Genomic DNA, 22611 nt, shown 5'->3' on the forward strand with positions numbered 1-22611 from the left:
AATCCCAGCTATTTGAGAGGCTGAGGCATGAAAACTGCTCAAACCCAGGAGGCATAGGTTGCAGTGAGCCAAGATTGTGCCACTGCACTCCACCCTGAGAGATAGACTGAGACTCTGTCTGAAAAAAAAAAAAAATGTGGCTGAGATCAGTGGCTCAGGCCTATCATGGTGGGAGGATCACTTGAATCCAGGAGTTTGAGACCAGCCTGGGGAACATAGGGAGATCCCATCTCTGCAAAAAATTAAAAAATTCGCCATGCATTTTTTAGCTACTTGGGAGGCAGAGGTGGGAGGATCACTTGGGCTAGAGAGGTCAAGGCTGCAGTGAGCTGTGATTGTACCACTGCAGTCCAGCCTAGGGGACAGAGTGAGACCCTGTCTGGAAAAAAAAAACAACAAAAAAAGAATACAGCTAGATAGGAGGAATAGTTCTAGTGTTCTTTAGCACTATAGGGTGACTATAATTTATGACAATTTATTACGTATTTTCAAATAGCTAGAAGAGTGGATTTTGAATGCTTCCAGAACAAAGAAATGATAAATGTTTGAGGTGGTGGAGATGCTCATTACCCTGATTTGATCATTATACATTGTATACATGTATAAAAATATTATACTGTACCCCATAAATATGTACAAGTATTATGTATCAATTAAAAATAATAAAAGCAAAAAATCTACTCTCTCAGCAATTTTTAAGTATCCATTATTCTTAACTGTAGTCATCATGCTGTACAACAGATCTCCAGAATTTGTAAGATTCTATTTAATCCTGATCAAAGTTCTACATACACAGAGTTAAGAACACAGTGGTATCTGGAGCAAGAAATCCCCAGTAAAACAAAAAAAGAAGAAAAAAAAAGAACAAAATGGTAATAAATAGCTTATATCAAAAAGCATTTCCTCTGCCCTTTCCTTTCTTGCTATTGAGTCCTAATTCCCAGAGGCCATCACTTTAGACTCATTTTGCTATTTCCTCTGGTATTTATAATCATATTTCTAAATAATGCTTATGTTGCTATTTCTTGATTTGTTTTCTTCAGTATCTGTCTACCTCCTGGCATAGCACAGTATAGGGCTTACCTCCCTTGTGAGGTCTTAATCATTTCCTTGCTTCCAATCTACCATTTTGATTGGATCACAGTCTTATGAAATCAAAAGCATTTATATTCTTGTAGTATCTAAATACTGTTCCCTAACCCAGCTCCGGCACTGACATGGTCTCATTGATTTCCTTTTTTTCCCTCAGAGTTAATAATTGCTTCGCATTTTTTCCCTTCATTTGTTTATATGTTTTTGTACCTATTACCTACCTTTTTTTTTTTTTTTTTTTTTGAGATGGAGTCTCACTCTGTCACCCAGGCTGGAATGCAGTGGCACAATATCAGCTCACTGCAACCTCCATGTCCCAGGTTCAAGCGATTCTCTGCCTCAGTCTCCTGAGTAGCTGGGACCACAGGTGCCCGCCACCATGTCTGGCTAACTTTTTTGTGTTTTAGTAGAGACGGAGTTTCACCATATTGGCCAGGCTGGTCTCAGACTCCTGACCTCTTGATCTGCCCTTCCTCAGCCTCCTAAAGTGCTGGGATTACAGGTATGAGTCACTGCGCCTGGCCCACCTACCATTTTCTTTTCAGATGCTCCAACTGATTTATCAAATACCTAGTGATAATGATCCAAAAACTAAGAAACACCGGATACTGTATCAGACCTGTTATTTTGCTGGAGTCTTCCCTCTCTCCCTTGCCCTCCATCCTTCTGCTCCAATCTGGACTCAACTCTCAGCCCATGGTACGGCTGGCATCCTGGCATGTCTCTGCACTACTGTGTGAATTTCCTGCTGCCTCTTCTGTGTGCATCTCCTGTTCCCTGGTTTACTCTCTAATTGTGTTGCAGCACATTTTCCAGTGGCTTCCTGAGAAACAGTGAATGGAAGCCAAGCTTTCTGACCCTCACGTATTTTAGAATGTCATTGTTCTACCCTAACTCCTGATTACTAGTTTGGCTGGGTGTAATGTTCTAATTTAAACATAACTTCTCCTCACATTGGGAAATACTGCTCTATTATTTTCTAGTTCCCAGTGCTGTTGGGAAGAAGTCAGTGTCATGCGGAGTCTTGGCTCTTTACTTATGACCTGTCTTTTCTCTCTGGTAGATTTTAGGATTTTTCTCTCTACTCTTAGTTTTCTGGAATTTCCCAATGATGTGCTTGTTGTAGGTCTGTCTTCATTCACTGTGCTAGTCACTCGGTAGATTCTTTTGAACTTGAAAATTATGTGCTTCTGTTGTGGGAAGTCACCAGCAGGTTCATCTGAGCTGGGTAATCACATTCTTTTCTTCCAAGGACAGGGGTATCAAGGCCCTGGGAACCTTATAAATAGATGTGGGGAAAGGGGGCCTGAGGTGAATCCAGCAAAGCTGCAGCACCCACTGAGCTCATGTCCCAGGGCTAGGCTCTGCCTGAGGACAATAGACATGGGTGAGACCCACTTCCTCACCCAGTCCCACGGTTGGGCTCAGGACACACATGGTCCAGGAGGCCCCCGGCCCTGGCTACATTTACATGCACCTACCTGCATGCAGCAATCAGTGAGCCACAGGACAACGTAGGGGAAGGGGCAGCTCCAGAGAGCAGGATAGGAGGGAGGTAAATAATCATGGGGTGGGGAGTGGCCTTGTGGGGAAGGGGCAAAGGCAGGGCCGTGCTTGTGTGTGTGTGGGTGTGTGTGTGTGTGTGTGTGTGCGCTTGTGGTGTATTGGGGGAAATGGGGAGAGCATCTGTAGTTTTGTCTGCCCCCTTTTCTGGCCACTGCACCCCTTTTTTCATGAATAGTTTTTCTTCCCATAATGGACTGAGTGTCTCTCTCTCCTCCAAATTCATATGTTGAAGCCCTAACCCTCTGCGTGGCTGTATTTGGAGATGAGGCCTCTCAGGAAGTCATTAAGGTTAAATGAGGTCCTAAGGGTGGGGCCCTGATTCAGTAAGATTAGTGTCCTTATAAGACGAGACACCAGAGAGTGCACTCACTCTCTGCACAAATACAAAGAAGAGATCATGCAAGCACACAATATGGCAGCCACCTATGGGACAAGAGAAGAGGCCTCAGAATGAAACCTACCTTGCTGGTACTTTGTTCTTGGATTTCCCAGCCTTCAGAACTGTGAGAAATAAATGTTTGTGGTTTAAGCCACCCAGTCTGTAGTATTTTGGCGTGACACCCTGAACTAATACATCTCCCCGCCCTACTTCAACCACATGACACTAGAGGGCTTGGCAGTTTTAGTGTCCCAGCTACCCAGCCAACCCAGACCAGACCAAGCAGAAACTTTCTTCTGGAATTTTCTGAATCAGAACTAATGGAGGGGAGCCCCATTCTTTCTTGGGGGCAAAGCCAGGAAGATGGAAGCCTCATGCTGCCAACAGCCTGACTCCAACCTTGTGGGGAAAGTTGCTCTAAGAGCACAAAACTAGTCTGCAGACTGAGGTGGAGACAGACACAAGGGAAGGAGCCTGCAAATCCTAATAGCGTTGGTGACTCTGAGTCCAGGTATTCCTGAGGCCCAACTGTTCCCTCTCCTGCCCATGGCTAACTTACTAACCAATGAACTTCCCTTGTTGCCTAAGCCAACTCGAGTGAATTTTCTGTCACTCTCCCCCAAAGAGCCCTGATTGCAATGACAGGACATGGAAGGGCTGGGCTCGCTTGGGCAGAGAACAGTGTGGGTGGAATTAGCAGTGACAGGCACACAAGAAGTACAGTTATCGCCTGACCTCCATGAGGTCTTCCTCCAGCCCCGACTGTGAGCAAGGCTGGGCTCATACACTTAGTAGATCAGAGTGAGGGATTTGGTCAGAGATGCCATGCTCAGGGCCATCTTTCTATGGGCCAGACTCTTCATCATCAAAGGTTTTGCCATCAGAGACAGTTTTAGTCACATCTTGGGTTCACATGATCAATTGCTGTTCTCCTGCTTTCAGGATCTGTACACTAGGCTGCCCCACCTGAGTGATAGGAAGCCATAGGCATCCTGGCCAGAAGTCTGAACCCCAAAAAGGGCTCCTGCCAGCCTGCTAAGGGTTTCAGAGGGCAGGACCGAGGGGTGGTGGGAGGAGCCCAGCCTGGACTGCCAAGAGATGTACACCACTCTTGATTCATCTCCTGGAGCTTTTCACCCGTCAAGTTTAGGCTCCCAGTGGGGCACACATAGGAAAGACAACGCCCATGTCTTCGACTAGTTTCCCCATCAGAGGTGGTCATTGCACCAAGCACCCTCCTCCACTAAAACCGGACAGACCAATGGCCACTTTCCTAATGGATGAATCTTCTTGATCTGTCTCACGTTCCCAACAGAGCTCCCTCTGTGGGATGGGAAGGTGCTATCCCAGGGGAGCCCTTTTGATCCAGCCTCCAGCCAAAGCTGGTTCCCCTGCCAAGCAGGCCCTAGAGTTACACTGGAAAGTGACAGGCCTCATCTGAAGATTTCTTGCTGAGAATTGTCAGTTTCCTGCACAAGTACATCCTGGCAGTTTACTCATTTATTGAGTAAACTCCAATATTAGCGTTCCAATAATGGAATGCTAAGCTTGTGGAGTTATTTATATCGCACTGCTCAATGTCAGCACCAAGGTCTGATTTTTCACAAAAAAACATTTGCAACTTCTGACATAAATGGGTTAATTCAAATTAAACCCAGAAAGAGACTGCTGCTTCAGTCTCAACTGCTTGGAAATTGTGTTATGTAGAGCTTTTGTTTACTGAAAATTGTGCTTTCAGACTCTGTGCAGATTAACCCAATAGATAGAGCCAGTACACACATAGGGCACCAACAAAGGACAAGTGCGTACCTGTGTGCATACACATAACAGAAAATCCAAAAATAAATACTTTAATTTCAGCTATCATGGAAGTTTTGTGTCGTCTCTCCAAAAATGCCCATGTCAAATTTTATTTTATAATTTAGTCTTGTTTTTATTTAGAATTACTTAAGAAAAAGGGGAGCTGAGTGTGGTGGCTCATGCCTGTAATCCCAGCACTTTGGGAGGCTGAGGCAGAGGATCGCTTGAGCCCAAGAGTTTAAGATCATCCTGGGCAACATGGTGAAACCCCATCTCTACAACAAATACAAAGATTAGCCAGATGTTGTGGTGTGTGCCTATGGTGCCAGCTGTGCAGGAGACTGAAGTGGGAGATTCATCTGAGCCTGATAAGTTGAGGCTGCAGTGAGCTGTGATTGCACCACTATACTCCAGCCTGGTGACAGACAGAAACCCTGTCTCAAAAAAAAAAAAAAGGAAAAAAGAAAAACAGAAAAAGAAAGGAAGAGGAAAAGAAAGAAGAAAGAAAGAAAAGAAAAAAGAAAGAAAGAGAGAGAAAGAAAGAAAGAAAGAAAGAAAGAAAGAAAGAAAGAAAGAAAGAAAGAAAGAAAGAAAGAGAGGAGCTCTGCACAATAATTTTGCAGTGTCTTAGGTCTCTAAAGATCTTAATGAGGACCTAAACTCAGATTAGGCTGGGATCCTGGGCAGTGTGGCCCCAAACACATTTATGGGAGGCCCTTCCAAGATGAGTCTAGACTGAGATAGAGTGGGTCTCAGGAAAGGGGCTGATATGCCAGTGGTTCTCAACCTGACTGCCCCTGGAGAGCTTGACATCACCTGCAGAGCTTGAAAACATTCTGATGCCCAAGCCCCACCCTAGAGATTCTGAGCTAATTGGTTGGGGGACAGCCTGGGCACCAGGAGTTTTCAAGCTCACCTGATGATGGCACTGTGCAGCCAGGGTTGAGAAATACTGCCCTTTGCTGTCTCCACATTGTGTCTGCCTTAGTTTCCCCATGTTCCCCTAGGCTCCAGGATCTGGGAGAACTACAGGAAATGAGAATTAGCCCTCCCACCCAGCTACTTTCCTCCCCTGCTGGGGAATCTTTGAGCCTTCATTTTGGCTATATGCCCCAATATAACTCATCAGCTCAGGGATCGGGGGCAGAAGTGGGGCTCCTGGCAGACAGCAAAGAATGTGGGCTTTGTAGTTACACAGACTCGCATTCAAGTCCCAGCTCTGCGATGTTAGAAAAGGATCTGATCCACAATTGGTTACCTTGCGAAGTGAAGAAAGTGTCCCCCTAGCCGGCAGGATCTCTTTGAGACTGAAATGAGAGAAAGCTGGGGCAACAAGTGAGTTCCTTCTGCCCCATTTCTGTGAACTGGCCCTGTAGTTTCTCCCTGGTCCTTTGAGTTCTCAGCTTTAGCTCTCTTGCTCCTGCTCCTTCTCACTCTCTCTCTTTTCCATCCTGGATAAGTGCCCTGCTTCTCCCCACAGGTTAACCACCCTCCCCCGTGCCCAGTGGATGATGAAAGTCTTCCCTGGCTGGGCCAGCATCTCCCTGATACTTCCTTTCTCTCCTGCATTCAACCATGAAGAAGCCCAGCACAGTCTCCCTCTCTCCTGCCCCATTTCCACCACTAGGTTACTGTCAGTTCTTACACAGACATCCCCAGTGGCTTCCACTTTAGCCTCTTTCAATCAGCCATTCTAGTATTGCAACCATATTCATCTTTAAAAGCCCTATGTTATTAAGTCACTCTCTTTCTAAATTCTGCAATGGCCTTGACTCACCCTTGGCCTGAAGGATCTGGCCTCTGCCTGTCTCTGCAGCCACCTCTTGCTTCATTCTTTCTCTCTCACTCCCTCAATCACCTCAGATCCCTGAGGGTTCCCTCCCTCCTACCTCAGGACCTTTGCACATGCTGTTCTCTCTGCCAGAAACACTTCTCTTTGACAGTAAATGCCTTCTCAAATATCCCTTAATTGGGGTGTCGACTACCCACCCCATCAGATTAGGTCCCTCACTATACGCTCTTATATCTCTTTATACTTTTTCAATTAAATAAATTTTGATCATGTGATTTATGGCCATCTCCCCTACTAGACTATAAGCTCCATAACATCAAGGACCAGGTCAGTTTTTGTTCATCATTGTAACCCCAATGCTTAGCACTGTGCCTGGCACAAACTAGGGGCCATTTGGACCAGTGTCTAGGCTGTGTAGACTTGCACCCTTGGGGAAGTGTGGGGATAAACATGAGAAACAGGATGACTGCCTCCCCAGCATGACTTGAGTGCTTCCTGGGTGTGTCTAGGCAGGTATCACATGCTGGGTGACATCAGAGAAGTGCCCTGTTTTCCTTTTATAAGAGAAGGAAAGGTTAGAGACTATGAACAGTCAGCTGTGGGATCATACAGTGTCTGCTCGGCTCTACTGGGCTCAAGGCCCCTGGGGAATGGGGATTGGGGATATGGGACAGGGACATGGCGCATGGTGGAAGTGGTTGTGGCAGGGAGCCTTATGGAGGAACAGCAGTGAGTCAGTCCCTTCTTGGCATGGGAGGCCATATTCCCCACTCTCACACCCAGTCAGTTGGGTGCTTCTAAGTTGAGCTGTGGCATTTGGCATGTAAAGAAATGCATTCCTGGTTTTCCAGCTTGAATTTCATGGTAAGTAGGGGTGTGAGGTCTGAGGAGGATGAGTGTTTCAGTGGAGATGTCTGGATAACTTTTAGGATAAGTATATCCCAAACATTGTATGGGATATACTTATACAAAAAACTATTTGCTGTTTATCTGATATTGTAGGTTAACTGCATGTCCTATACTTTTCTTTGCTCAATCTGGCACCCCTAAGCTTGGGGCTTCCTCACTTCACCATGGTGCTGTTGTGTCCTCCCTCCATTACACCACAGTAGGCTCTTGGGGTACACAGAAGAGTGAAACAGGACCCTTCCCTCAGGAAACTCATGGTCTAACATAAGAGATAAGAATTTGAACAGAGATCGCCAAAGCAATACAAACTCTATTTCTGAGAATTTAGGGGCCCTTGTTGGAATAGGACAGCTTTAGAATTTATAAGAGATCAGAAATCATGGAACAGAATAGGAAGTCCAGAAACAAACCTGAAGTTTTGTTTGTTTGTTTGTTTTTGTTTTTGAGATGGAGTCTCACTCTATTACTCAGGCTGGAGTGCAGTGGCGTGATCTTGGCTCACTGCAACCTCTGCTGCCTGGGTTCAAGCAATTCTCCTGTTTCAGTCTCCTGAGTAGCTGGGATTACAGGTGCCTGCCACTGCGCCCAGCTAATTTTTGCATTTTTAGTAGAGATGAGGTATCACCATCTTGGCCAGGCTGGTCTTGAACTCCTGACCTCATGATCCACCCACCTCGGCCTCCTAAAGTGCTGGGATTATAGGCATGAGCCACCATGCCTGGCCTCAAACCTGAATTCTCTAAGAATAAATTGTTTTAGCATGTGATAAAGGTGGCATTAGGACCTCTTGAGCAAAGAAGAATTATTGAATATATTTTGTTAGAGCAATTAATTAACCACCTGGAAAAAAATTAAGTTAGAATCATTACTGCTTTCAATCTCATGCCAGAAATGAATTCCAGTTGTTGTAAAGATGTTAACAAATAAAACTATAAACATACTAACTAAGAGAAAACATAAAAAAAGAATATTTACATGATATCGGGGATTATGAAGGACTTTCTAAGCAAGATGCTCAGTACTGTACAGAAGGTACAAAGAAAAATTGTTCTATTCATTACAAATTTGTTTTTCTCAATCATTTCTTCTTTCTTTTCATTGTTTTTCTGGTGTTTTGTAACATATAGAAGTTTTGATTTTTACATAATGAAGTATATCAGTGTGAGTATTCCAACTATAAAAAAGTACTCATCAACAAACGGGAAAAAGACAAACACAGTAATAGAAAAATAAGTCAAGGAAATATACCGGCAATTCAGAAAAGAAGAAATACAAATGGCCAATGAACATGTAAAATAATATTCAATTTCACTAGTAATAATAAAGAAAAAGCAAACTCAGCATTAGTGAGAGTATTAGTCCATTCTCACATTGCTGTAAAGAAATATCTGAGACAGGGGAATTTCTGAAGAAAAGAGGTTTAACTGCTTCACAGTTCCACAGGCTGTACAGGAAGCATGATGCTGGCATCTGCTCAGCTCTGGGAAGGCCTCAGGAAACTTACAATAATGATGGAAGGCAAAGGGGGAGTGAGGCCTCTCACATGGTGGGAGCAGGAGCGAGAGGGAGTGAGAGGGCAGGTGCCACACTTTTAAATGACCAGATCTCATGAGAACTCACTTACTATCATGAGAAGAGTACCAAGGGGATGTGCTAAACCATTTATGGGAAATCTACCCCTGTCAGGCAATTACTTCCCAGCAGGCCCCATCTCCAACATTAGGGATTAGAAGTCAACATGAGATTTAGTGGGAACACAGATCCAAACCATATCAGTGAGGGTTTGGAAAAATGAGCCTTTCATAATTGCTGTCCAAAGGTAAATTGGAGCAATTTTTCTAGTGGGCAATTTGTCAATACATATTGAACATCTTAAATCTGACCAGTAACTTCTAGTATTTTATTATAAGGAAATAAAGTTGTATATCAGCCATGACTTAAATGGAAGTACTGGCTACAATGTAGCTGATCATATTTTAAAAGCTGAAAACTATACAGGTATCTACAAATAAGGTATTAGTTGAATGCATCAAGCACCATTCCCATTGTGAAACCCCATATGCAGGAGAGCCCAGGCTTGAAGCCATCGAGTATTCCTCCCCTTGCTGGGCTTATGGCCTACCCCAGTTTCTGATATCCCTCATATTTGTAATAAGGCATAAACAATATACCTTAGCTTGAAAACAAAACAAAACAGTACACATTTGCATTAGATCATTCTTGCATTGCTATAAAGAAATATCTGAGGCTGGGCAATTTACAAAGAAAAGAGGTTTAATTGGCTCCTGGTTCTGCAGGCTGTACAGGAGGCATGACACTGGCATCTGCTTCTGAAGAAGCCTCAGGGAGCTTACAATCATGGCTGAAGGCAAAGAGGGAGCAGACATGTCACAGGGAGTGAGTGGGAGCAAGATAGAGGGGAGGTGCCACACACTTTCAAACAACAGGGTTTCAGAGAACTCATTCACTCATCACCAAGGGGATGGTGCTAAGCCACTGATGAGGGATCCAGCCCCATGATCCAACCACCACCCACCAGGCCACACCGCCAACACTGGGGATTACATCTCAGCATGGATTTGCTGGGGACACAGATGCAAACCATATCAACCTTATAAAAATAAGCATTTATTTCATTTTAAACAGTAAATGCAGTTTTCTTTTCTGGAAGATGTAGAGCAGTGAGCTAGAAGTAATCCCTTACAATAGAATAGTTCTATAAAAATAGCTACTACCAAGTGGCTTCAGAACATTTTATTCTCCTAAAGGGATTAAATATCCCCCCACAGAAAATAAAAAAGTCCTTACATCCACCCCTAAACTCCTTGCTTACACAGGATTTTCCTTGGAAGTGTCAAGATAAAATATACTTCTACCTAACTTTGAGATTCTTCAACATCCATGTGGGAGTGGCAGGACTCTATGTGGCCTGAGGGTGGCCTTAAGTGTGTGTCAGAGAGGAAGGGCCAGGCCCTGGTGAGTAACCTGGGGTCAAATGGCACAGCCAACTTCTAATGAGGCCACCTTAGCCAAGTTACTCACTGTCTCTGAGCCTACGTGTTCTCATCCATGAAATGGGTTTAGTCACCCAGATTTGTTGAAACGATTAAAAGAGCAAATATCTGCAAGGCAACAGCACCATGCTAACGCAGAGCTGGCTCGTCAGTTCCAGCTCTGATCTGTCCTCTCTCACCCTCCAATTGCGAGGCCTCTTGCTGTCCTTTCGCCACCAGCAGCGATGTGTTCCCTGGGGAGGCTGCCTTCAGTTGCAAGTTTCTTTGCACTGTTTGGTATGTTCCTTTCCCAGGCACCTGAGCAAGGGCCACTGGTTATGATACATGCACTGAGGAAGAACCTTGAATCAAGAGCAGAGCTCTGACTTTGAGCTTTGAGTCCCCAGGTATGACCTATGGCCAGTCTCTGTCTGATCTGTGCCCCTCTTTCTCATGTCCAAAATGAGAAGACTGAACCAGTTATCTCCAAAGCCTTTCCTATGGCTTTAAGATGAGGTGTGTACTTCTCACTTGGAGGAGGGGCTGGCAAAACCACTTGAATTTTAATTTGAATCGAGGCATCTTGGCAGAGGTTATAAAATGTCCACATGGTTCAAGGAAAATGATGCCTTGCCTGTACCTGGTGTCCCTTTCAGAGGTTAAAGGCCTTTCCATTATTTTGTGGCACTAAAGATCCTGAGCTTCTGCCTGCCTTTCTCCAGTTCCATAAAAGCATCTTAATTAAGGCCAATTTCAGAAGGCACCAAATGGTCTTCAGTTTTGTTTCCACAGCTATTTCACATGGATCAAGACCAGCTTACCTGCTCTTGCAATTTGGTGTCTGTCTCATTTGTACAACAATTTGGGTTTTGTAGGTTTTCTCAGAGAAAGAATGCTGTGGTCATTTGTGTATGGGAGTGGAGTGGCAGGTTTTGGAGGGTGAATCATTTCAGGCAATGAAGTTGAACCTGCTCCATGTCAACAAGGCAACCATGGAGGGGAGCTCGGTGACCAGCACACAGTGAGTTACAGCCATGCCAAAGCTGGCAGTGCTGTGGTGCACTTGCAAAGGGCTTTGTTTGGGGAGCTGCCAGAGGAGCTTCATGAAAGATAAGGAGGATGCTTTCTCCTCCATGGAAGCCCTCACCACCAACAGCAGTAGCAGCTAAAAGGACGGAGAGGGAGAGAGAGGCCTGCAATCCCAGAAAGGAAAATGTTCATGAATAAGGCTGCACATTGGGAGTTGGATTCAGCAGAGGCTGGGATTCCTGTGATGACTGGAGTGTCTGGTTTATATCAAAGGAAGGGATGACTCAAAAGTAATGAGAAAGGCACTGGTCTGGAGCTCAAAAGATGCGAATGAATTTTGTCTCTTGTGTGACCTTGGGTAAGTCACTTCCCTACTCTGTTTCTCCATTTGTACAAGCAGACGGTTATACTAGATCAAGAAATGCCAAATAGGTTTCATCTCATGGACTTGGATCAAGTGGTTGCTTGGAAAGCTTGAAAGCTATGTTAGAAAGGGTTCTGAGGTAGATGAGGCTTGTAGGGGAAATATGCAGCTATCGATTAGCACTGTCTGCTATGGGCATAGGTTTGGGGACTAGTGGCAAATGTTTAAAGAATTTGCTATCTCTAGACAAGATGATCTCTACAGTTACTTTTGGTTCTAAAATATATTTCATGACCCTGTGAGATAAACAGACCTGAGCAAAACCTTGTTAAACCAACAGCTGATAACAAATTGGGGTCAAAATAAGTCAATTATCACATTTATGATGGATGAATTTTATTAAAAAATTAGAAACATTGAGTGGCCAACTTGCAACCAAATTGTTACTTGGATTGTTTAATAAATTAGTATTTTGTTGAATTTTTTAAAAATATAACTTTCTGTAAGGAGCAAGCTTCCCTTTGTTTGTTTCTGCTGGGTGCCAGAAGTGTGACTAAAATTCCCAGATGGGGATCTTCCTGGTTCAGCCTTCTCTCTGTAGCTTCTATCTGCAGTAATTTAAAGAAGGGTTCTTGAAGTCAGGACTATATGAAAGTGACAAAGGGAAATTGTTAGGGGAGATATTGACATCCTAACTGTCAATTTTTAAAAAGTTTATAATTTCCTACAGAGGATTTTGAGGTTGAATGTTTTTCCTTTCAGGTGTAGATAATTGGATTGATCTAATCCCTGGTTCATAACACATTCTCACCACTGGTAAAATGCAGGAGCATTTTAATATGTTTATTTATTTGCAAAAATGTAATAAGCACTATTTTTAAAGGGAGCACACTATGCAAAATTAAAGTTAGGACATTAACAACTTATTATAGCTGACAACACAGCACTTCCCCATGTTCCTGACTCCCTATCACTTCCCCCTCCACAGGGAAACACTTTCCTGAATCTCATGTTCCTAGTTCCCTTAATAGTTCCTTTTTTCTTTTCAAAATTGTGGTAAAATGCACAAGACATGAAATTTAAGTGTGCAGTTCAGTACTAAGTATATTCACACTGCTGTGACTAGTCTCCAATAACTCTTTTCATCTTGTGAAACTGAAACTCTACACGCATTTATAACTCCCTGTTTTTCCCTCCTTCCAAGACGCTGGCAACCACCATTTTACTTCCTATTTCTGAGTCTGACTACTCTAAATACCTCCTGCAAGTGGAATCATATAGTATTTGTCTTTTTGCGCCTGGCTTATTTCACTTAACATAATGTCTTCAATCCGTGTTGTAGCATGTGTCAGAATCTCCTTCTTTTTAAATATTATTAAATAGTATTAAATTATTAAATACTATTAAATTAATAATATTAAATATATTATTTAATATATATTTAACATAATTTAATATTCCATTGTATGAGTATACCACATTTTATTTATCCACTCATTCATCTATGAACACTTGGGTTGCTTCTGCAACCTAATAGCCAAAAGGTTGCAATAGACTTTTGGTGATTGTGAATAAAATGCTGCTATGAAATGTGTGTACAGATGTCTCTCTTCCCCTAGAGTTCCTTTTCACACAGTTTTTAATTTTATCTTCATATAATCCTAAAGTATACGTACACATTTCTTAAAATTTTTACTTATTTGCTTATTATTACTATTATTTTAAGAGACAGAATCTCCTATTGCCCAGGCTGGAGTACAGTGGCACAATCTCAACTCACTGTAACCTCAAACACCTGGATTCAAGACATCCTCCCACCTCAGCCTCCCAAGTAGCTGGGACTACAAGCCTGCACCACCACACCTGGCTAATTTTTCTAGTTTTTGTAGAGACAGGGTTTTGCTATGTTGCCCAGGCTGGTCTTGAACTGCTGGCCTCAAGCGACCCTCCTGCCTTGGCCTCCCAAAGTGCTGGGATTACACGTGTGATCCACTATGCCCAGCCCATACACATATTTTCCTTTCAGTTGTTTTTCAAGTTATAAAAAGTATGCTGTATGCATACTTATATTTTTTTTTTTTTTTTTTTTTGCTGAATATTATATTGTTAAGATTCATCCTTGTTGTTTATAGCTGGTGTTCATTCTTTTTGACTGCTTGTGACACCACCAGAAGATAGAGATCTTGAGATCTTTTAAGAACTGCTGCTGGGAATGTACATTGGTCTGACCACTTTGGAAAACAGTTTGGCTCCATCTCATCCATCTCATAAGGTTGAATGTTCACACTCCTCCCAGCCCAGGAATTCTACTCTACATTCAAGAGAAATTCTTGCCTACATAAAACAGGGGACATGTACAAGGAATGTTCCTAACAGCTCCGTTCAAAATAGCAAAAACCTATTGCCCATCAACTGGAGAGTGGGTGACTAAATTGTGTTTTTTATTCCTTTTGATTTCCTGTAGTCTTATCATGCAAGTGGCTTTCCTTGTCTCATTCCTGATTTTAGGGGAAGGCATTCAGTCTTTCATCATTAAGGATGATGTTATCTGTAGGGTTTTCATAGTTTTTTTTTTTTTAATCAGGTTGAGAAAGTTCCATTCTAGTCCTAACTTGTTGAATATTTTTATCATGAAAATATTTGAGCATTTTTATCATGAAAACATTTAATCAAATGCTTTTCCTGCATTTGTTGAGATGATCATGTGGTGTTTGTCTTTTATTTTTATTTATTTATTTATTTTTTGAGACAGAGTCTTGCTCTGTCACCCAGACTGGAGTGCAGTGGCACAATCTTGGCTCACTGCAACCTCTGCCTCCCAGGTTCAAGCAATTCTCTTGCCTCAGCCTCCCGAGTAGCTGGGATTACAGGTGTGTGCCACCACACCTGGCTAATTTTTGTGTTTTTAGTAGAGACAGGGTTTCACCATGTTGGCCTGATCTCCAACTCCTGATCTCAGGTAATCTGCCCACCTCAGCCTCCCAAAGTGCTGGGATTACAGGCATGAGTTACCATGCCTAACCCTTTTATTTTATTAATATAGTGTATCACAGTAATTTATTTTTGCATGTTAAACAAACTTTACGTTTCTGGGATAAATCCTGTATAACCCTTTTAATATGTTGCTGGATTTGTTTTGCCAGGATTTTGTTGCAGATGTTTGTGTCTATATTTAGGAAAGATACTGGTCTGTGGTTTTCTTTCCTTATGATGTTTAGTCTAGTTTTGTTATCAGGGTAGTAGAGGTCTCATAGAATGAGCTGGGAAGTGTACTCTCTTTTGTTTTTTGAAAGAGTTTGTGAAGAATTGGTATTACTTCTTTAAATATTTGGTAGAATTCAGCAGTGAAGCTATCTGGGCCTGGGCTTTTCTTTGAGGGGAGTTTTTTTTGATTATTCAATCTCTTTACTTGTTACAGGTCTACTCACAGTTTTTATTTATTCTCGAGTCTGTAATAATGACCCTTCCTTTCATTTCTTGTTTTAGTAATTTGAGTCTTCCCTCTTTTTTTCTTGGTTAGTATAGCTAAAGGTTTGTCAAAGAACTTTGTTGATCTTGTTGAAGAGACAACTTTTGATTTCATTGATTTTTCTCTATTGTTTTTATATTTTCTGTTTTATTACTTTTTTCTGTAATCTTTATTATTTCAATGCCTTCTTTTATAGATGAAAAAACTCTGGCTCTAAGAGGTAAAGAGAGTTGTTCTAGGAAATTAACTAATAAAACATTTTATCTTTCCCTTTAAAAGTAAGTCTTAAGCTTTGGAGTATAAAATTGCAATAAATTGGTACAGCCCAAAACAAGAGTAAAGGGAACAAGGGGCTCCAAGTGAGCCAATGCCCTGGGTCCCTGGAGGTATTGATTCAAACCTGTAGGAAATAGCCATCATATAGATTAGTGTTTTCAAATGCTTCTGTCACTGGACTGAGTCCAAAGGACACCCTCTCCTGAAACATTATAAAGTTTACTGGGGCACTAGATCAAGAAATGCCAAATAGGTTTCATCTCATGGGCTTGGATTAAGTGGTGGCTTGGAAAGCTATGTTAGAAAAGATTCTGAGGTAGATGACGCTTGTAGGGGAAATATGCTGCTATCGATTAGCAATGTCTGTCATGGGCATAGGTTTGGGGACTAGTGGCAAATGTTCCAAGAATTTGCTATCTCTTGACAAGATGTTAAACCTGTTGGTTTAACAAGGTTTTGCTCAGGTCTGTTTATCTCACAGGGTCACAAAATATATTTTAGAACTGAAAGTAACTGTGGAGAGCATTTACCATGTGCCTGATCATGTTCTAGTGTACTAATTACATGCACTATTTCATTTATTTATTTACTAATATTTGAGTTAGGGTCTCTCTCTGCTGCTTAGGCTGAAATGCAGTGGCATGATTATGGCTCACTGCAGCCTTGACTGCCTGGGCTCAAGTAGTCTCATCTCAGCTCCTAAGTAGCTGGAACTACAGGCATAAGCCACCAAGTCAGCTAATTTTTTAAGAAACATTTTTGTAGAGATGAGGTCTGGCTATGTTGCCCAGGCTAGTCTTGAACTCCTGGCTTCAAGTGATCTTCCTGCCTCAACCTTATTATTTCATTTGCTCCTCACCATCACCCTATAAGAGTGACTGGGGGTAGATGCTCCACACAGTAGCAATGTAGCAACCTCCACTCATAGGTGACAATGAGACTCAGTGTAGTCAAGCAACTTCTTGAAGGCCACACAGCTGGAGAGTGGCTGAGCCAGGATGAAGACCTAGGACTCTAAAGCCGTTGCTCCAGTAAATGAGAAAAGTCTCTGAGGGTTCAGGAGAGCTTCCTTCCAATAAATCTTTCTCCAAAGGTTCTAAAAACAATGACATATCCATCTTTCATAAAGAAAACAAAACTTTTTTGTTTTAGCAGCCCCTTCATTTTAGGGAGGGGTTGGGGTAAAGGTTAGCTAAGCTCCAGGGCATCCCATTTTAATCCTACATATTTATAAGGCAACCTGCGGCACAGCACTCCAAACCTAAAGAATCCTGCACAGCTGTCTCTGTGGGGCATGGCGTGTCCATGGACGTAAAGGTTTTCCAATGTGTGCATACGGGCCAGTGGCATCACCCTCAGTCACAGGTTAAAGGGCAACTAGGTCTGGTCTGCTAGGCACCATCGTGAGAATCTGCTGAGCTTTCCAACTAGTTTATCTGTTGTTTGCAATCAAAGATGCCCTGAAGAGAAGGGGATGTGGGTGGGAAAAGTTCTGATTTGAGGTCCTCTGATCCGGGTATGATCTCCTTCCCCAGTCTCAGGAATCAGGGGACTCCATCTCTAAACACAGGCTCAAGCCATACCCTCCAGCACCCTCTTCCAACTAGGTGCCACCCTCTGCCTCTCTTCCATAGACAGCCTCCAGCTGCCAGCAGTCCCTTAGGATCTGTGGCCTTAGCCTAGCTTAATTTTTTCCTCTCCAAAGAGCCATCTGTAGGGCCAGAGGCCAGCAAAGCCTAACTCATTACTGGACGCGGGCTTCTTTGCCTGACTTTCAGTGATTCCTACCTTACCCTGGGGTTTCATGTTTCTTGTCTCAACAATGTCAATTCTCATTCCTCCACAAGTTGAATTGCTCACTCCAGCTAATTAAAGCATGGTCTTCTTGACACAGATAGCTCTAGGCACATGGTTGGTGGAAAAAAAAAAAAAAAAGAAGAGCATTACGTCAATTTAATTGATCAACAAAAGTGATGGCTCCACTGCAAAGTAAAGTGATACTGCCTGATCCTCTGAGTTCAAGAGTCTTCTAGACAAGGGGCTCTGAGTTGAAACATAAGCATGCACACACATGCATCTCTCTCGTTCTGATGAGATAATTTGGATACTTGGTAGTTATCCTTGAGCATTTTCCTGCCTCATTAACGCACATGTCGACAGCACATTAGTAATCATAGCTAATAATGGCTAAAGCTGAGGACTTTCCTGAGCCAGGCAGTGTGCTTTAAAATTTTCACATAGACTCTCGTTGAATAATTTATATTTTTCAGATCAAGAAACTGAGGCTTACTATCACCTTTGGGATTAAGAAAGAAAGAAAGAAAGAAAGAAAGAAAGAAAGAAAGAAAGAAAGAAAGAACTGAGGCCTAAAGCTGTCAAGTATTTCACAGCCAGCAAGTGGCTAAGTCAGAATTGGAACCCAGGCAGTCTAGCCCTGGGATCCTGTGCCCTTACCCATTATCCAGTGCTTGCTACACAGAACTAATGGGTACATATTTTCAACTATAGTTTAAATAGGTGACATATTTTTCACTATATTTTAAGTGGGTGATTTTCAGTTTGGGGGTATTCTACTTACGCAATCTATTGAGCTGGATATTAACTGAGAACAAATAGAAACTAATGAACTCTGAAAAACATAAAACATGAGCAACATGACGTCACTGCAAAAGACAAATCAGCACATAGCCTTCTTGTGAATGTATTTTGCTGACAGTACACAAGCTAATAATCAGCCTGAACTCAGTAGTGCTCTGTTCCCTTGGGAGACACACACACACACACACACACACACACACACACCCCAAGTTGGTGGCTGTGTCACCTACAAGAACTCAGTAACTATCCTGGATTAATAGCTGACAAGGCACCTCATAAGGAATACGGATCAATTGGAAAATCAAACACCCGGATTCAGAGACCAAGAATGAAATAATGCAGTTAACAACGGCCGAAATATCCAGAAGCAGAGAAAATGCAAAGACAGCAAACTTGTATCAGGGGATACAAAAAGACAAAAGAGGAGCCACTGGGAGAAGTAAGCTTGCTTCAGACAGGTGTCCCATTGGGTTAGGGACTTGAGCAGGGCCAGAGAGTCAGGCTGGGACTAGGGTCTAGGCCTCCTGTCTCTTGCGTCCTTGCCAGTATAGCATAAGCCAAGATGCAAAATGGAAATGAGGAAAATACATTCAGCACAGATGACAGGTTTGGGCATCTTAATACAAATAAGGCATTGAGGAATAGCTGATTTGGAAGAGGGGAGTTGCCATGGTTTCCATGCCCACTGGACTCTCCATAGAGGGAACAGTGAGGAATCAGATGTAGGCTTTATCTCCCACCTTGTGCCCAGTCTCCTTACTCCAGCTTGCTCTTCTGCCCCAGAATGGGGTTAAGAGCACAGATGCTGGAGCCAGACTGCCTAGATTCAAATCCTGGCTCTTTTTACTGCTGGCGGTGTGAACCGGGGCTATTCCCCAACCTCTCTGTGCCTCAGTTTCTCCATTTATAAAGTGGGAATGATAACAGTATCTATTTGGGGGCATCACTGGAAGTATTAAATGAATTAACACATGTTAAGAGCTTACGACAGTGTATGGCAGCATATTGAGTAAGCCCTTTCTAAGGCTTAGCTATCACTACAATCATCTCTGCTCCTTCCTGAATCTAAACTTTGTTGCTTCTTGCTGTTTTTTCTCTGGCTTTTTTAATCAAAACCTTTTTACTCAAAACCTTCTCAGTCATTCCTTCATTAGCATGAAATTTCTACCTGATTTATTTCAGGATAAAGTCAAGCTCTTGGCCTGAGGATAAGGTGTCTCATGATCTGAGCAAGCCCAGCTGTCCTGCCTTACCTGCTTGCATTCTGTGTTGTCATTTGGCTTCTGTGCCTGCCTGGGCTGTCACCTTTACCCCCACTCTCCGCTGGCCTGTCTCCTGGCCTATTGTTCTTCCCACATTCCTCAGTTCAGACGTCACATTCCCAAGGAAGCCGTTTTATCCCCTTCCACCCCTGACCCTGAACACCCAGGCTGCATTAGATGTGCCCTGGGTTAGATATGTATTCCCATAGCACCCCAGTTTTCTTTCTATCCTGTTACTGATTACACTGCCTCTAATTGTCTATCTGCCTATGACTCCACAAAATAACTGGCACCTTGGGACACAAACTGTGGCTTTTATTTTGATCCTTGTGCCCTCCCAGATATACCTTCTCCTGTCCTCCATCCTGCCCTCTGTCCTGGAGGTTGACTTGTAAGGACTGCTTCTATAGGGTTTCTAGGCCCTCTGGCTTCTGATTGGTTTGGGCCAATGGGAGAAAGACCCAGTGGGAGACTGGAGGGAGGGGAGGGCAGTCAGGGCATTTGTTCCTGAGGCTCCCTCCCTAGGGGATGGCTGTAGGCTAGCAGCATCCCTCATCGAAGTTCACAGGAGCATTCCTCAGACTATCTGGGGTGAAGAGCTGGTTTGTTTTATTTTATCTCCAATGAAGTGCACCATAGTGCTTTTAGAAAATACAGTGAAACATGAATTATTAAAATATTAATTATTAGAAAAATTAAAAAGCAATAACTTGCAAGATATAAGATAGATTTCTATTCCTACATTTAAAGTCATAAAGTCATATTAAAAATAGAAAATCAGGAAAAACCTAACATAGGGAAAAAAGAATTACAAAAAAATACATATGTTGCTCATTGAAAGTCTGCATATAGGTGATTAACATAGAGAATTGTTGCTACATGGCTAAGTTCTTACAGGTTTATAATCATATCTAAGTAAATAATGATGACAATATAGTAATTGCCTACATTAAATGCCTACAATACTCTCAAAGAACAATACATATATCAATATTTTAAGTTTTCGATGTGACAAACAAATTGCTTTTTAATTTACCTAATCTAGGTTGGATTGACAACATTGATACCCACATAGTAAGATGTATATACGAATGGTTTCAACATTGAAAAATAATCACACTTATAGTAGAAAAATCAGTTTTAAAAAGTATGTTTTTATTTTTGTATCTCTATGAAAGTGAGGGGGGCCGGGCGCGGTGGCTCATGCCTATAATCCCTGCCCTTTGGGAGGCCGAGGTGGGTGGATCACCTGAGGTCATGAGTTCGAGACCAGCCTGACCAACATGGTGAAACCCTGTCTCTACCAAAAAATGCAAAATAGCCGGGCATGATGGCGGGTGCCTGTAATCCCAGCTACTCGGGAGGCTGAGGCAGGAGAATCACTTGAAGCTGGGAGGTGGAGGTTGCAGTGAGCCAAGATTGTACCATTGCACTCCAACCTAGGCGACAGAGCAAGACTCCATCTCAAAAAACAAACAAACAAACAAACAAACAAACAAAAACAGGCAAGTGATGCTATGTTTTCAAAATTTATCTACAATCATTTATTAGAAGCCAGCATGATCAATTTATTCTATCAAGTGATACTTCTGGATCCATTCATTTCCTATTTGTGAATCTCCTTTTGATGAAAAATAAATTGAAAATGTTCTATCAGATTTGTAAGATGTTTGGTGTTAACTTTTAACAGATGTGCAATATCAGAATTATCACCAACTTCACTGATAACTGTTAAGAAATGAAATGCACTATCCCAATTTGTAAAAATTCTGTTCTTCTAAGCTTGTATTTCTTCCTTGCATGAAAGTATTGACATCATTAAAATACTCAAGATGTCAAACAAGAAAACAGATCTGGCTGTCTAATTTACAGCCTGAAAAAGTGTGGCCACACTGGTCTTCTATCCTGCAGAAGCACAGATTCACTCTATCCTTCAAAACTTTTTGACAGAACTTTTCCCTTAAGTAATCATCATATGTCAGCATATAATTACAATTGTTGATGATCAGCATTCCACATTATTACAGAGTAAAGAAAACAATCTCAAACTGAACACATTAGCAAGCCTTTACAGAATTAACACTTTTTACTATGTCACCTAGCACACCGAAAGTTTAGCTGACATTCATTCATTCATTCATTCATTCATTTGTTGTTAGGGGAGGTGGGACAGAGAACCCGACTTTTCAAGAAGGAAAGCAGTGTATTTACTTGCATTCTGGTGCAAGGTTTTTTCTTTTTTTTTTTGAGACAGGATCTCACTGTGTTGTCCACTGCAGCCTCGACCTCCTGGGCTCAGGTGATCCTTTCACCTCAGCCTCCTTACTAGCTGGGACCACAGCTACAAGCCACCATGCCTGGCTTATTTTGTAGCAACAGGGTCTCGCCATGTTGTGTTGGGATTACAGGCGTGAGCCGCTGCACCCAGCCCTGGTGCAAGCTTCTCAATCTGAATAAGTGTCCCAGAATGTTTCCCTGTCATTTAAGCTGCTTTACCTGGACACATTCCTACACAAAACCTAAACTTCAAACTACATTTTCTGACACTAATCACACACTTTGATGTTATGGCAATGTTGAATTGTTATGAAAATTTCTAAACATCTTTCAATTGCCATACATATCTTATCATAGACTGACAACAGTGTGAAGAGACCTGCAAGACCTGCATAGGTGTGCAAATCACACTCTGAGTAACATTGCTGTCCCTCATTCTCTTATTCCAACTTTCAGTAATCACTCCTTCCCCTCAAGTCTTCAAGCCTAGGGATGGTAAGAGCTTGGTTGCTACTAGCTTTCACTTACTGCACTATTCCCCCAGCGGCTTCACCTTTATAAATTGTTATTTTGTTCATAAATCTCCTCCATGATTTATCCTAATCTGCCTTCTGAATTTCTCTTGGGAAATGTTTTCTGATATAGCCTCCTAACATAGTATCCTGTCTGGCACAGACAAGATGAATAATCCATGTTTACTGAATAAATGACCTGACATTATTTTGGAGAAATAAGATAACATTTTTCAGGAGGTGAAGATGAGGAGAGGACCCAAGGCATTATATGAACCCGTGCTTCTTCCTTA

General features: G+C 42.4%; 1 protein-coding gene across 1 annotated transcript in view; it reads right to left on the bottom strand.

Moving 5' to 3' along the window:
* LOC105505207 overlaps window positions 1–17505 on the bottom strand; it is a 32182-nt gene extending 14677 nt beyond the window's left edge. Inside the window, exon 1 of the mRNA XM_011933007.1 lies at window positions 17458–17505. Coding sequence (XP_011788397.1) covers window positions 17458–17505 — 48 coding nt within the window. The remainder of the gene's footprint in view (window positions 1–17457) is intronic.
* Between the last annotated feature and the right edge of the window lie 5106 nt (window positions 17506–22611).

This window comes from Colobus angolensis, unplaced genomic scaffold (genome assembly GCF_000951035.1).
Source record: "Colobus angolensis palliatus isolate OR3802 unplaced genomic scaffold, Cang.pa_1.0 Scaffold99, whole genome shotgun sequence".
NCBI classification, from domain to species: domain Eukaryota; kingdom Metazoa; phylum Chordata; class Mammalia; order Primates; family Cercopithecidae; genus Colobus; species Colobus angolensis.